Here is a 15,903-nt window from a genome sequence, read left to right as displayed (position 1 = left end):
AGAAGGTTAGCCTTAGAGGAGCGAAATATGTGGGCTGGGTTGTAGTAGGAGAGTCTCGAGGTGAGGTAAGAGGAGGAAAGGCGACTGAGTGCTTTAAAATGCACACTTCATTGCTCCTCAGCATCAACTGAGGAGAAGCAGCGTGGCTCAGTGAAAAGAGCCCGGGCTTTGGAATCAGAGGTCATGGGTTCAAATCCTGGCTCTGCCAATTGTCAGCTGTGTGACTTTGGGCAAGTCACTTAACTTCTCTGTGCCTCAGTGACCTCACCTGTAAAATGGGGATTAAGACTGTGAGCCCCCGTGGGACAACCTGATTGCCTTATAACCTCCCCATGCTTAGAACAGTGCTTTGCACATAGTAAGCGCTTAATAAATGCCATTATTATTATTATTATTATTATTATTATCATTATTATTATCAACTGAGGCCAATCTCCTCTGCCAGCAATAATACATGGTAGAGGTGGCAGAAGCTCAGAGATGCAAACAATAGGACCTTGTAATACTTGCATAAATGCTTGAAAACTGAAACACAAATAATAATAATAATGGTGGTATTTGTTAAGCACTTACTATGTCCCAAGCACTGTTCTACGCGCTGGGGGAGATACAGGGTAATCAGGTTGTCCCACATGGGGCTCACAGTCTTCATCCCCATTTTCCAGATGAGGGCACTGAGGTACAGAGAAGTGAAGTGACTGGCCCAAGGTCACACAGCAGACAAGTGGCGGGGCTGGGATTAGAACCCGTGACCTCTGACTCCCAAGCCCGGGCTCTTTCCACCGAGCCACGCTACTGCTCCACACATCACAAATCACATCAGCAGCCTTTTCTTGGAGACATAATTAAACAGAACTCCTCATCTTCCCACCCAAACCCTTTCCTCCCACTGTCTTTCCCAACTCTGTAAACAGAACCACCATCCTCTCTGCCTCGCACCCCATAGCCTTGGCATTATCCTCGACTCATCCCTCTCATTTAACCCACATACTCTGTCTGTCACCAAATCCTGTTGGTTCATCCATCACAACATCACTAAAATCTGCCCTTTTCTCTCCATGTTAATCCAAGGATTTATCCTATCCTGCCTGGATTACTGCATCAACCTCCTTGCCTCCTGTTTCTCATTCATTCATTCATTCATTCAATCGTATTTATTGAGAGCTTACTGTGTGAAGAACACTGAACTGAGCACTTGGAAAGTACAATTTGGCAACAGTTACAGACAATCCCTACCCAACAAAGGGCTTGCAGTCTAGAAGGGGGACAGACAACAAAACAAGTAGACAGACACCAATAGCATCAAAATAGATAAATAGAATTATAGCTATATACACATCATTAATAAAATAAATAGAGAAATATGTACAAATATGCAGAAGTGCTGTTGGGGAGGGGAAAGGGCTAGATCAGAGGGAGGGAGAAGGGGCAATGGGGAGGAGAGGAGGAGCAGAGGAAAAAGGGGGCTCAGTCTGGGAAGGCCTCCTGGAGGAGGTGAGCTCTCAGTAGGGCTTTGAAGAGAGGAAGAGAGCTAGCTTGGCGGATGTGCGGAGGGAGGGCATTCCAGGCCAGAGGTAGGACGTGGGCCGGGGGTCGATGGTGGGGCAGGCGAGAACGAGGCACCGTGAGGAGGTTAGCGGCAGAGGAGCGGAGTGTGCGGGCTAGGCAGTAGAAGGAAAGAAGGGAGGTGAGGTTGGAGGGGGCGAAGTGATGGAGAGCTTTGAAGCTAACAGTAAGGAGTTTTTGCTTCATGCGAAAGTTGATAGGCAACCACTGGAGATTTCTGAGGAGGGGAGTGACATGCCCAGAGCGTTTCTGTAGAAAGATTATCGCTTCACTCTGCTGCCCAGATCTTTTTCCTACAAAACTATTCAGTTAATGATTCTCCACTCCTCAAGAACCTCCAGTGGTGCTCACCCACCTTTGCATCAGACAGAAACTCCTTACCAATGGCTTTAAATAACTCAATCACCTTGCTCCCTCCTATCTTACTTCTTTGATTTCTACTACAAGCCATCTGGCACATTTGCTCCTCTAGTTCCAAGATACCCATTGTACCTCAATCTCATCTATCTCACCACTGATTCACTCCCTGCCTCTGATCTGGAACTCCCTCCCTCTTTATATAATAATAATGGCATTTATTAAGCACTTACTATGTGCAAAGCACTGTTCTAAGCACTGGGGAGGTTACAAGGTGATCAGGTTGTCCCACAGGGGGCTTACAGTCTTAATCCCCATTTTACAGATGAGGTAACTGAGGCCCAGAGAAGTGAAGTGACTTGCCCAAAGTCACACAGCTGACAATTGGCGGAGATGGGATTTGAAACCATGACCTCTGACTCCAAAGCCCAGGCTCTTTCCACTGTGCCACGCTGCTTCTCTACTGAGCCACGCTGCTTCTCTATCTTTATATCTGACAGACCATCACTCTCCCCATATTCAAAGCCTTATTTAGATAACATTTCCTTCAAGAGGCCTCCCCTGATTAAGCCATCTTTTCCCTCACTCCCTATCCCTTCTGAAAAGCCCTTGCACTTGGATTTGTACCCTTTATTCATCCAACCCTCAGTCCTACAACACTTCTGTACATATTCTTATTTTTGTATATGAATGTCGATCTCCTCTCTACACTGTAAGCTTGTGGGCAGAGAATGTATCTACCAATGCTGTTATATTGTACTCTCCTAAGCACTTGGTAGAGTGCTCTGCACACAGCAAGCACTCAGTAAATAAAATTAAACACCATATGTAGTCAAAAGCAGCAGTGTGGTTTAGTGGAAACAGTTAGAGGAACTGGGTTCTAATTCCAGCTCTGACACTTGTTGTTTGACCTTGGGCACATCACTTAAACTCTTTGTTCCTCAATTACCTCATCTGTAAAATGGGGATTACGACTGAGTCCTATGTGGGATAGGGACTGTATCCAACCTGATTAGCTTGTATCTACCCCAGTGCTTAATACAGTGCCTGGCATATAGTAAGCACTTAGCAAATGCCATTTAAAAAAGTAAATGGCCAACTCTGCTGGCCACTGTGCTTGCCACCCCAATGGACAATGTAGTTCTGCAGGAGCTTTGGATCAGGTCCATGAGTTGGTACAACCCTTGGGGAAGAAAGAATATATGCCCTCCAAAGCACCATTCATGGTGGAATCTCCAGGGACCATTTCAGGACCTCGGTGACCCTGAAAGAAATACAACTTTGTTTATGCCCACTCCCCTGAACTTAGATGACCAAATGCTGCAGACATTTCTGCCAAACTCAAGGAGACAACAAAAAAGAGTTGGATATTTTCAGTGACGATGAGCAATTGTTCCCTCTCTGTTGGCTCAGACTGGGGTTTGGGCTATTGTGAGGACCTGTGGCTTCAAAAACGGTCATTCATTGATTCATTCAATTGTATTTATTCAGTGCTTACTGTGTGCACAACACCATAGTAAGTACTTGGGAGGTACAAGTTGGCAACATATAGAGATGGTCCCTACCAAACACTGGGCTCACAGTCTAGAAGGGGGAGACAGACAACAAAACAAAACATGTGGACTGGTGTCAAGTCGTCAGAACAAATAGAATTAAAGCTAAATGCACATCATTAACAAAATAAATAGAATAGTAAACATGTACAAGTAAAATAAATAGAGTAATAAATCTGTGCAAACATATATACAGGTGCTGTGGGGAGGGGAAGAAGGCAGGGTGGGGGGGATGGGGAGAAGGAGAGGAAAAAGGGGGCTCAGTCTGGGATGAACAACTCTAAATCAGAGCGGTGGAGCCACAGGACAGATTTCCATCACCAGTAAACCACCCCAGAACTCACATCACTCATTCCCCCAGAGCAGACTGGGACGCGTGGTCCGACAATCTGCAGAAGCCACAGGGGGCTGGGAAGTCACCCCCATGGTCCCAAGACTGATCAGGGGAGGACAGGGGGCAGAGGCAACTGCTGATGGATAGCCAGTGGTAACAGAGAGGGAAGGGAAGGGAAGCAGGCGGGGCGGGCTCAAGAAGCACACATGAGCTCCCTGCCAGTTCACCATCTATCTGGAGGAAGAGCCATGACCTGTTAACATGGGAAGGGACCCCAAGGGCCCCACTGCCAACAATTCTATCATCAGCAGATTCCAGGCACTGGTGCTTCCAATGATGAGCAATAACCTTGTATAGCAGAAGAAACCCAAGGCAAAGTTAGGATTAAAGTAGGGACAGACCCGGGGTGGGTGGGGGTGGGGGGGGCAGCCGGATCCACGAAAAGGCTGGGTCCAAGACCAACTTGCAGTGGCCCACGCTAGCCTCACAGGAGATAACACTGCTTCAAGGATTTTGCTTCTGCTCCTGGTTTCCATCCTCCATGTACACAGGGGTTTTTGATGAGACAAAGGCTGGAAACTAAACCCATAGGCCCTCTCTCTGCACAGAAAACAAGCTTAGGAGAGGGGAACTTCCATTTTACTCCACAGCTGCCAAGTGACATCTCTGTCACCCTCAGAGATTTTCCTTCCTCATTCACAGAGCTCTGGCCCAGGACTATTCACGCAACAGGGCAGTCAAAATCCTGATTCATCCTGCTAGTGACTTCAAGGCTCACACCACAAGCCTTCCTTCCATTGTGAAAATAGATTCCTGCTCAGGTCGCAATTTTCCAAACGAATTTCTGTATAATTAATTCCTCTGTAGTCTTTCTGGGCTATCACACTGCTCTGCCTCCTGTCTGCGATAGCCTGCCCAGTCCCAAGGAAAGCCCAGTTATGCTGCAGCAAGTCCTTCAAGTCATTCTGGTTGGCCTCTGGAAAAACATGTTTGCACAGTGCTCTGCATACAAACTGCCTCTCCCGAAAAGGTATCCACCAATGCTGGCGGAAAGGCAGCGTGGATTTCGAAAGGACAGGTTAGCAGTTCTTAGCCCAGGCACCCTAGAGAGGCCACTGGGCTGTTGTTCCTAATGATGGGTAGACGGCCCTCCAGGCCTATCCAAGAGAAGCAGTCAGAGCACCACCAAGTAGTTGCTAGAGTGCAAAGGGGCCAACGTTGTAACTTCTCCCCACCATGAGACTCCACAAACAGCAGAGAAGCAGAACAACCTGCCCCTACAGGAAAGATGCAGAAACAGAAAGGGGAGCAGATAACCTGGTGGAAAGAGCACAAATCTGGATGTCAGAGGACCTGGGTTCTAATCCCAGCCCTGCCATTTGCTTGCTGCATGTCCTTGGGCAACTCACTTAACTTCTCTGGGCCTCAATTTCCTCAACTGTAAAACGGGGATTCAATATCTGTTCTCCCTCCTACTTGGATTGTGAGCCCCGTGTGGGTCAGGGCTGTGTCCAACCTGATTAACTCATATCTACCCCAGTTGTTAGAATGGTGCTAGACATATAGTAAGTGCTTAAAAAACCACCATAAAAAACGATGGGGAGGAAAGGAGGACTTTTTGCACCCGAAGATTTCCAGGACATCTGAAAACAATTCTGTAGGCCAGAGTAACTCCCATAACCCCAGTACCCTGTCCGAACAAGTCAAAACAATGTTTAGTGCAAGGAAGAGAGAAAATAATTGCAACTTTCCCAAAGTCCATTTGCAAAAGCAATGACCATTCTTTAAAAATATCGTTACAGCATTCAGGGGCCAGGCCCAGAAGGATTCAAGCCAACTACCATTCTTGAAATGGTTCCTTGCCAGTTCCATCCTATTAGGCCAGTTACTATCCTCCAGAGTAACAGGGTACAACCAAACTCTAAACCACCTTTACTGCCTGAGGAGGGAGAATGTGAAAACAAATTCTCTCACTGACTGATTAGAGCATTACCTGATAGGTCGGTTTTCCTTGCTGTCAAAGAGGGAGAAAATCACTTCTAGCTCCTCCCCGAGGTTGGAACACATTAGACTCTTCATTTGGATGAACAGGTGGTGACTGCTGGCAGGGACCATGGTGTCCTTCTTCCGATGCCGATGCTCCATCTGGAAAAGGTCCAATCGAAACACAGAAAAATGATTTGAATCGGGAGCACTAAGGAAGCGCTCACTGAATTCCAGAGCATTTCACGGAGGGAAGTTCTGAAACTGGAATGTGTTCAGTTAGAAGCTCAACCCCAAATTTGCCCAAAGAGAGTAGTTGGGGTGGGATATGAAGGTCACTCACTGGCCCCATAAAACCCCCGAGAGTTTTGAACAACTACAGCCTGAGTCATGACCAGGGTAGGGCTAGGACCCCAGCTAGGGCTCTAATCAGGGCCCTTGCTGGGGTCACAGCAAAGGTCACAGACAGAATCACATTCTTGGCCACAGCCAAGGATTGTCAGGGCCATAACCAGGACCAATTTGTGAAACTGTCATTTCAGGCTTTCAGAGTTTTCCTTCAGATGTTTCTACAGATCCTTACATCCTTGATATTCTCAGTGTGCCCCTGTGCTGGAAATGACTGCTGAGGATTGGATCCTCATTAATAATCATCTGATTACATTTGATATGGGTTTTCATTCCAATGATGGTGGCTTAGAGAACTGGGGACTCGGGCTCCCCAACGAAAAGCCTGAAAATCTCCCCGCTATGATTTTTTGGCACGTAGGAGGCAAACTGCCACTCCATTGAATTGGTCAGACATTGAAATATGCCAACCAGTGTTGGGGAGCCCACGGAGGCTGGCCTGGCCAGCTCTCTCTCTGCTAGGAATGAGATTCCCAGGGCACCCTGGGCTGTCCCTGCCCAAACAGTTCTGCAGAGCTGGCAGAGGTGATGCTTGGACAGTCAGTTCTAGCAAGAAGATTCTGGTGCTTGAGGAGCGTGGGGGTCTCTAGCACATTTACAGCGGTCCAGGAATGAGACGCTGAACACTAACTCCAAGGAACACTCACTCCACGCCAAGCAAGCTATCCTGTGCACGGCAAGTGCTTGCATATTGGATTTCTAGTGGCCTGAGGCAAAATTAAACCCTCTCATGCTTCTGCGCATCCCAAGCCCTGTAATAATAATAGTAATAATGGTATTTGTTAAGAGCTTACTATGTGCCAAGCCCTGTTCTAAGCATGACATAGACACAAGGTAATCAGGTTGTCCCACATTGGGCTCATAGTCTTAATCCCCATTTTGCAGATGAGGTAACTGAGGCACAGAGAAGTTAAGTGACTTGCCCAAAGTCACACAGCTGACAACTGGCAGAGCTGGGATTAATAATGATAATAATAATGATAATAATAATAATGGTATTTGTTAAGCGCTTACTATGTGCAAAGCACTGTTCTAAGCGCTGGGGAGGTTACAAGGTGATCAGGATGTCCCATAGGGGGGCTCACAGTTTTAATCCCCATTTTACAGGTGAGGTAACTGAGGCACAGAGAAGTGAAGTGACTTGCCCAAAGTCACACAGCTGACAGTTGGCGGAGCTGGGATTTGAACCCATGACCTAAGTGCTTAGTACAGTGCTCTGCACATAGTAAGCACTCAATAAATACGATTGATGATGATGACCTCTGACTCCAAAGCCCGTGCTCTTTCCACTGAGCCAAGCCGCTTCTTAATGATGACAATAACAATCATTGTGGTTTTTGTTAAGTGCTTAGACTGTGCCAAGCACTGTACGAAGTGCTGGAGTAGATACAAGTTAATCAAGTGAGACATATTTCTTGTCTCTCGTAGGGCTCACAGTCTAAAGGGGAGAGATAAGTATTGAATTTTCATTTTAAAGATGAGCAAACTGAGGTACAAAGAAGTAAAGTGATTTGCCCAAGATCACCCAACGGGCGAGTGGCAGAGCTGGGATAAGGAACCTAGGTCCCCTCACTACTAGGCCTGTTCTCCTTGGCACAGCTCTACGGGGAAAAGATGGGGAAATCTCTGTCTGGGATGACCTGAATGATCCAAGAGCTGAGGTTGAGACTTTTACTTCCTTTCCACGCTGGAGGAGAAGACCACAGACAGGGAGGGGATGGGGTTGTTGGGTGGGAGGTGGGGAGAGCCCAGAGTGAAAAGGCATTTTCATCAGAAAATCCAAGTACAGTGGTTCTCCATGGGGAAGTCTGACTTGCCACAACTCCTGGGTTTTTGGGGTTTTTTGTGCATGTGAGGGGGAGGGGGGAGGGCGGCGGGGAGTGGATGGTGTGTTCATGGGATTTAGTGGCAGAAACCTTGTCTCCATGGAATGAGGGGCCCACAGGGACTATGAAGTCCCCACACTCAGCCTGGGCCCAATCTCAGACTGGCCTAGAGAAGGCAACGGAATGTGCAGGTGGAGAACATCTTTTATTATTCCACTTCTTTGTTATCACCAGCCAGGCCGGGCCCAGCTGGTTTTCACTGGAAAGCCTGGAAACCACTACATGGATGGGAATCCAGGGCCAAGTCACCCCGGGCCATATGCTCACTCATTCTTCTGCTAGCAATAGCAGTCCTGCTGCCCCTGAATTCTGAGCAGCAATTGAAAGCCCCCAAAATACCCAAAGGTTAACAATAGTGCGATGCAGAAATGTCAAATCCACGAAAATGATCCTCTCAGGCCAGAATCCTGGGAAACAAAGTGAGAGGAAACAGGAGAAGGAAGACCGAGGAGAGAGAAAAGGTGGTAGACTGAAAGGATAGGTTATTTTTGTTTTTCCGTTCTGAAACAGCTAATGTAAGGGAATCTTCTTAAATCCGGGACCATCTTGGGTTTTTGATAGAAACACATAGTTTCTACATGATTTCTGCAGCACAACATTTCCTTAAATCTGCCCTGATGTTGGTTTGTTCTGAAAGAACACTGTCTTCACTGTCTAGGAAGAGGCTTCATGAAAAACTATTGTTTCTCGGTCGCCTGACAAATTGTTTCAACTACTCTATCCAACCACAAAAATGGTCACCAGCTCTACCCCCAATGATACAATTCTGGTTCCAGAGCCCACACTGGCTGGCCTTTTCTGGTTGAGGCTCTATCTTCGGGCAATGGGAAATATAACTTTTTTCACAGATTCAAGCACATAATAATAATAATGATGGTATTTGTTAAGCGCTTACTATGTGCAAAGCACTGTTCTAAGTGCTTGGGGGATACAGGGTAATCAGGTTGTCCCAAGTGGGGCTCACAGTCTTAATCCCCATTTTTCAGATGAGAAAACTGAGGCCCAGAGAAGGTAAGTGGCTTGTCCAAGGTCACACAGCTGACAAGTGGTGGAGACGGGGTTCGAACCCATGATCTCTGACTCCCAAGCCTGGGCTCTTTCCACTGAGCCACGCTGCTTCTCTATAAGACTTCTGAGAGAACGTGAACCTTCTTAGGCTCACATGGAGGCTAACGAGCATTCACAGCACTTTTGCCATTCTTGCCAACTGACTTTTTCCACCTCGATCAGTACTCTGGGCTCTGGGAACACCTGCTTGTTTATGAGGTTGGTTTGGACAACCCTAAATACAAAGCCAATTCACACATACAATCAATACAAAGCCAGTCTGGGACTGAACACAAACTCGGTTTCTAACTTGTTGGGCTGGAGGCCACATCAGATGGAATTAATTCCTGCCCTGCAGGGGCTCAGCTCTACTTTCTTTGCTGGGAATGGTCAGGCTAAATCTTCACACTTCTTGCCTTTTCCTTCTCCATCCCCACTGCAGCCCCTCCAAGGACAGCACACCCTGTGGACTCTGCTCTAATTCACATACCTACTTGACAACAGATAGATAGATGGACAATAGATCCCACCCAGAAGTTATGGCAGCAGGGAACAAGCTCCCCACACCTACCAGTCTGTAAAGCTCAGTGATGCTGATCTCCTCAGGGTCCACCATGGCGTACTCCTTCCTAGGAACTAAGTCCAGGCCCAGTTGCCTACAAAATAAGTTGCAGCAGTTCAGATGACAAATATTTCTGGCGTGGTAAGAATGGAGGGTTCTCACATGCTTGATTCATGGGGAAGAGGAAGGGAAGAGTGAGATTCTGGAGACACCTTTTCCAGGGATTACAGCATTGGAGGAGAGGGGTTGGGGCAGGACAGGAGATCCAGTCATGGACACCTCTGCCTGGGCCATGGAATGTCTTCCCCGTTGTGGCTCCCCATCCCCAGATTCACTCCCTCAATCCCTCTCCTTCTAAGCAGAGATCAGTGCCCCTGACCAGATTGTCACCTGGATGTGCACTCCCATCTCCCCTGGACCAGGACCAAGATCACCTCCAGATTTTTCTCAAGTACTGTACCATGCTGTATAAGCCCGCCCTGTTTCTGCTGGCCACTCACAATGAGATCCCTCCCCCACCTCTCCTACCTACCATGGTCACTCTTGCCACACCCTAGACCAAAGTCACCCTTCTCCTGCCAGCTAGCCAATAAGCTCCTGAAAACACACCTCCTCCAGGAAGCCTGTTGGGAATACCTCCTAACCTTGCCCTGCTGAACATAACCCGAACACACAACTGCGTTCTGACTTGTACAGATTGCTAAATGCATCCACTTTGTGGTGTTACTCTAGCTCTCAGGACACCCACCATCCAGACTCTTTACCTATCTGTCTAGCTCAGGATCACAGCAGAGACCCTAAACCTTTCTAATGAACAGCTAGCTCTCAGTGGCATCCAGAACCACTGGTCTCTCAAGCCCATAACCCTCTGGCAGCGATAGTAACTGCAGTATTTGTTAAGTGTTTACTATGTGTCAAGCACTGTACTAAGCACTGGGGTAGATACAAAACAATCAGGTCCCACATGGGGCTCACAGTCTAAGCAGGAGGGGGCACGTGTACTGAATTCTCATTTTGCAGATGAGGGGAACGGAGGCAGAGAGCAGTGAAGTGACTTGTCCAAGGTCACACAGCAGACAAGTAGCAGAGCTGGGATTAGAACCCAGGTCCTCTGATTGGCTTGGGCTCTTTCCACTAGGCCATGCTGCCTTGCATGAACAAGCACCATGATTATTATTATTATTTTGGCTCAATTACTGCATCACTTTCTCCCCTCTCCAGTCTGGTCCTCCCGGCTAGATCATTTTCTTATAACATTTTTCTGTGAACACCTCCCTCCTCTTCAAAAACCTCCAATGACTGCCCATTCCTCTCTGCATCAAAAAGAAATTACTAATCATTGACTTTAAGATAAAGCACTTTCCCCACCAAGACTTTTTCTCTCTCTTCTCCCACTGTACACCAGTTTTCACGATTCTGTCATCTCAAACCAACGTATTTGCTATGCCTCATTTTCATCCTTCCCTCCTGCTTGGCACTCCCTTCCTCTTCACATACAGCAGACTACTGATCTCCCCACCTTCAAAGCCCTTCTGAAATCTCATCTTCTCCAATACATCCCTCATATCCCCGCTCCCCACATCAGCACTCAATAATGGCATTTATTAAGCGCTTATGATGTGCAAAGCACTGTTCTAAGTGCAGGGGGAGGGGGGAATACAAGGTGATCAGGTTGTCCCACATGGGACTCACAGTCTTAATCCCCATTTTCCAGATGAGGTAACTGAGGCACAGAGAAGTTAGGTGACTTGCCCAAAGTCACACAACTGCAAGTGGCGGAGCCGGGATTTGAACCCACAACCTTTGACTCCAAAGCCCAGGCTCTTTCCACTGAGCCATGCTGCTTCTAGCATTTGGGTACTCACATTTCCTATAGCACAGAGTCCATATCTTTAACTATCACTTCCCCTACCCGGAATTTATGTCAGCATCTATCTCTCCTGCTAAACTGTAAACTCCTTGAGGACAGAGACCACATCTACTAATTCTGTTGTGATCATATCTACTAATTCTACTGTCCTCTCGTAAGCATTTAGTACAGAGTGCTGTACATAGTAGTAAGCACATAATAAATACTATGGATTGGCCATGGGCATCAGGTGACAGTGGTAATAGCAATAATAATAATAATAATAATAATAATGGCATTTATTAAGCACTTACTATGTGCAAAACACTGTTCTAAGCACTGGACAATAGTTGTTACAATTTGTCCAAGGGCTTAGTATAGTGTGCTGCCCACAGGGAGCCCTCAATAAATACCATTGATTGATTGTTAAGCCTGGGAGTTTATTACCAGGAGACACTGTACAATGACTTTAATCTGGATAGCCCCCAGGGAAAAAAAACCCGATCATGGGCCTGGGGGAGTGGGTTGCCCTTGACCCTGGCATCCTGAGATCATCCTTTCAAAATGCTCAAGAGAAGCCATCTGTTGAGAACTGTGTTCTCTCTTTTTTTATCTTTTCAGTGTGCAGGCATCGGGTGACAGATTGGGTTAAAGTTACCAGATCAAAGTAGCAATAAAGGATCTATCATCTTCTCTCATTCCTCTTTTGATTTCTATTCCCATTTCCCCCTAAGCCACCTTCCTTCTTAATGCTGGAAAAGGGCTGCATCATCCCTACTCATTCATTCAATCGTATTTATTGAGCGCTTACTGTGTGCAGGGCACTGTACTAAGCGCTTACTCCAATCAGTGATACACAGCACAGGAGGCTGCTGCAGATAATTTATGAATTAATCATGGGTTTTTATCAGCGTGGCTTAGTGGAAAGAGCACGGGCTTTGGAGTCAGAGGTCATGGGTTCAAATCCCGGCTCTGCCAATTCTCAGCTGTGTGACTTTGGGCAAGTCACTTCACTTCTCTGGGCCTCAGTTACCTCATCTGTAAAATGGGGATTAAGACTGTGAGCCCCCTGTGGGACAACCGGATCACTCTGTAACCTCCCCAGCACTTAGAACAGTGCTTTGCACATACTAAGCGCTTAATAAATGCCATTATTATTATTATTGAGTTGAGTATCTGTTATGTGTAGAGTACTGTAATAATAATAATAATAATAATAATAATAATAATAATAATAATAATGGCATTTATTAAGCATTTACTATGTGCAAAGCACTGTTCTAAGCTGTACCAAATGCTTGGAGCCTCCTGGCCCACTCCCAGATCCGTGACCCCCTGGAATTATAGCTCATGGTGCCCACCAAGCAGCCTTGCAGAGCCATCAGAATTACCGTCACACTGCACAATCCCAGAGAAACAGCAGCAGAAGCACAAGGGTGCTAGTAAGCGCAGATTTCCTTCCTGTTGATTCACTTGCTGCACCTCCATCTCCCTTTGCTGGGGTGTCCAGGTGACTAATAAGCTTGGCTGGAATGGTCGGATGGAGGCTGGCCCGAAACCCCTTCCCGGAGCAGCGGAGGTAATGCTGCCCAGCCCCGGGGACAAGGACCGACCTCGGGGCCCCCCTGGGCAGCGCTTGCAGGGTCCCAGCCCCAGAGCTGCCTCCTGCAAAACCCCGGCAGTGGTGGCTACTCACTCGTTGCCCCAGTCCAGGCGCGCAGTGATGTGCCGTTTCACATCCTTCATCCGGTCGTGGGTGAGGTGGCCCACGAGGACCTGGCGTCTCAAGTCCAAGATTTCGTTCATTATGTGCCACAGGCGGTGGAACAGGTCCCCCTCATTCCTCTGGGAGACATGGGCACGCAGACAGATACGAGAGCATTCAGAGACATCGTGCTACCCCACAGTGCACAGTACGGTGGGCTGGGGCAGGACAGAACAGGGCAGACCAGTGTGGATGGGGCAAGGGAGGGGATGGGCCAGCGGAGGATAGAGCAGGATGGGCCGGGGCAAGTGAGGGGCAGGGCAGATTTTAATTCTGCCCGGAACATCCTGGGACAGGGCAGGGCATGGCAAGGCGATAAATCCCTCTCAGTTTCTCCCAAATCATGTCGGGCCACTGGGATGACTATTCAGGTCGTGGAGGAAACGGGAGAGAGGAAGTATTGCAGGTTATTTAGAGTAAAGAAGAGGTTGGAGCCACAAGCGACATGGAGATCTAAAACTCCACCACTTACAATCCTAGGCTTGCAACATAGGCCCCGGGCTGTCCGTCCCTCCTTCTGACAGGTCAGGGAGGGAAGGTGGGACTTGCCTACCACTCAAAAAGTCATTAGCTCTCCAAAGAGACAGATATACTCAATTACCCAGAAACAGTGAAAGAAGGAGAAAGAACAAGGCTAAAATGGGTTCTAACGTGACTATACCAGGGTGAGATAGAATAAACAAGAATAAATCATTGGATATATATTAGATATTTATACAGATATATATATTCACAGGAACAAACCTATTTTACACATATGCACATACTTCATACATATGCAATTTATCTACACAAACATTCACACTTTTCTCACACATACACACTCACACTTCCCTCTCTCTCAGATACACTTTCTTATACAAACACCCCCTTCACACACACATTCAGACACACATGCTTCTCACGCCCACATTTTACACACCAATGCTCAACTTTCACATGGGTATTTATACCTCTTCTCAGCAGTTACCTCTATATAAATATTTAATGTATATTTAATGATTTATTCTTGTTAATTCTATTTCACCCTGGTATAGTCACATTAGAACCCATTTTAGCCTTGTTCTTTCTCCTTCTTTCACTGTTTCTGGGTAATTGAGTATACCTGTCTCTTTGGAGAGCTAATGACTTTTTGAGTGGTAGGCAAGTCCCACCTTCCCTCCTTGACCTGTCAGAAGGAGGGACGGACAGCCCGGGGCCTAAGATGCAAGCTTAGGATTGTAAGTGGTGGAGTTTTAGATCTCTATATCACTTGTGGCTCCAATCTCTCCTTGCTCCAGCCTCCATACCTCACATACCTACTACGTGTCAAGCAGTGTTCTAAGAACTGGGGCCACCTGTCCACATGTTTTGTTGTCTGTCTCCCCTTTCTAGACTGTGAGCCCGTTGTTGGGTAGGGACCGCCTCTATATGTTCCCAACTTGTACTCCCCAAACGCTTAGTACAGTGCTCTGCACACAGTAAGCACTCAATAAATACGATTGAATGAATGAATGAATGAATGATGTGCAGCACACAGCAGTGAAGGTGGTCTCAGCTCTACCCACATACACTGTACTCTGTGTGTTGGTGTGTGTCTCCTCCCCTCCCTTCCTCTCTCCCTCCCCTTGGGGTCCAGTTTCCAACAGAACTCCCTCCCCACAGCACCAGAGGCACTGGCATGTATAACAGCAGGGTCTCTAGAGTAGACTCAGCTATCTTATGGGCAGAGAGGAAACAGACATTGCCCATCATCCACGCCCTCACCCCAAGCAGGGTTCAGGGCTGTTTGTAGATGTGTCTGCGAAGCAGGGTGGGCAGGAGACTGGCATGGATGAAGGAGAGAGATGGATCATGGATTATGCTTTCCTGGCACCAGTCTTTCCCCTCTGGCAGTTCCCTGGTGAAGCTTCAGGTGCCTCCTAGGTCGGAGCAGAGTGGAGCCCAAGTGCGGAGGCCTGTGCCCATGGTGGTTCTCAATCTCAAAAGGTAAGTGAGGCCACGGCGGGAAACAGAGGGGTCATCTTCTCCCTTCTGCTCCCCCAGGGCATTACTGTGTCTCCCTTAGAGCCTCCACCAAGATCTGGGATCCATTTGATAGAAACAAGCCCCTCCCTAGCAGTCAGAATTAATTCCTATGAGCCATTCCACCTCTTCCTTTTGGGGTCTGTTTCAGTGAGAAATGGGAAGAGCATAGGCACTCTCCCTGCTTTTTTCCATCCTTCTGGCTAGGGAAGCTGACTGGCTTCAGTTCAAACAATCACAACTTGCAAGACTTCATGACCTGATTCAACTTGACCATCACTAAGACTCCACCACTTCACACCACCCAGAACAAGAGGAAATGCACCTCAAAATAAACCAGATGAGGCCAACGCCCCAACTGGAGAAAATGGAAAAATGCTAAATCCTTCACCTAAATGTCATACTGGTATTCCCATTACCCCCATCCCTTGAAGGTTCCCTCCCAAGCCTGGAACCTCAGAATAAGCCAGTTACCACATAGAGCTGCTTCCACATGGTCCCCCAGTCTCTCAGAGTGGATGTCATTTCCGTGATTACAGAGTCCTCTGTGGGAATCACCATTTCAAACTGCCTGTGATATTAGAAATAT

General features: G+C 47.4%; 1 protein-coding gene across 1 annotated transcript in view; it reads right to left on the bottom strand.

Annotated features, from left to right (window-relative positions):
- DOCK4 (dedicator of cytokinesis 4) overlaps positions 1-15,903 on the bottom strand; it is a 356,538-nt gene that overhangs the window by 178,774 nt on the left and 161,861 nt on the right. The window contains exons 5-8 of the mRNA XM_038751970.1: positions 15,789-15,885; positions 13,242-13,390; positions 9,706-9,790; positions 5,804-5,955 (exon numbers count right to left, since the gene is read on the bottom strand). Of these exons, the coding sequence (XP_038607898.1) occupies positions 5,804-5,955; positions 9,706-9,790; positions 13,242-13,390; positions 15,789-15,885 (483 nt within the window). The remainder of the gene's footprint in view (positions 1-5,803; positions 5,956-9,705; positions 9,791-13,241; positions 13,391-15,788; positions 15,886-15,903) is intronic.

This window comes from Tachyglossus aculeatus, chromosome 10 (assembly GCF_015852505.1).
Source record: "Tachyglossus aculeatus isolate mTacAcu1 chromosome 10, mTacAcu1.pri, whole genome shotgun sequence".
Taxonomy (NCBI): Eukaryota; Metazoa; Chordata; class Mammalia; order Monotremata; family Tachyglossidae; genus Tachyglossus; species Tachyglossus aculeatus.
The sequence above is the reverse complement of the archived record's forward strand: the minus strand, read 5'-3'. Positions and strand labels throughout refer to the sequence as shown.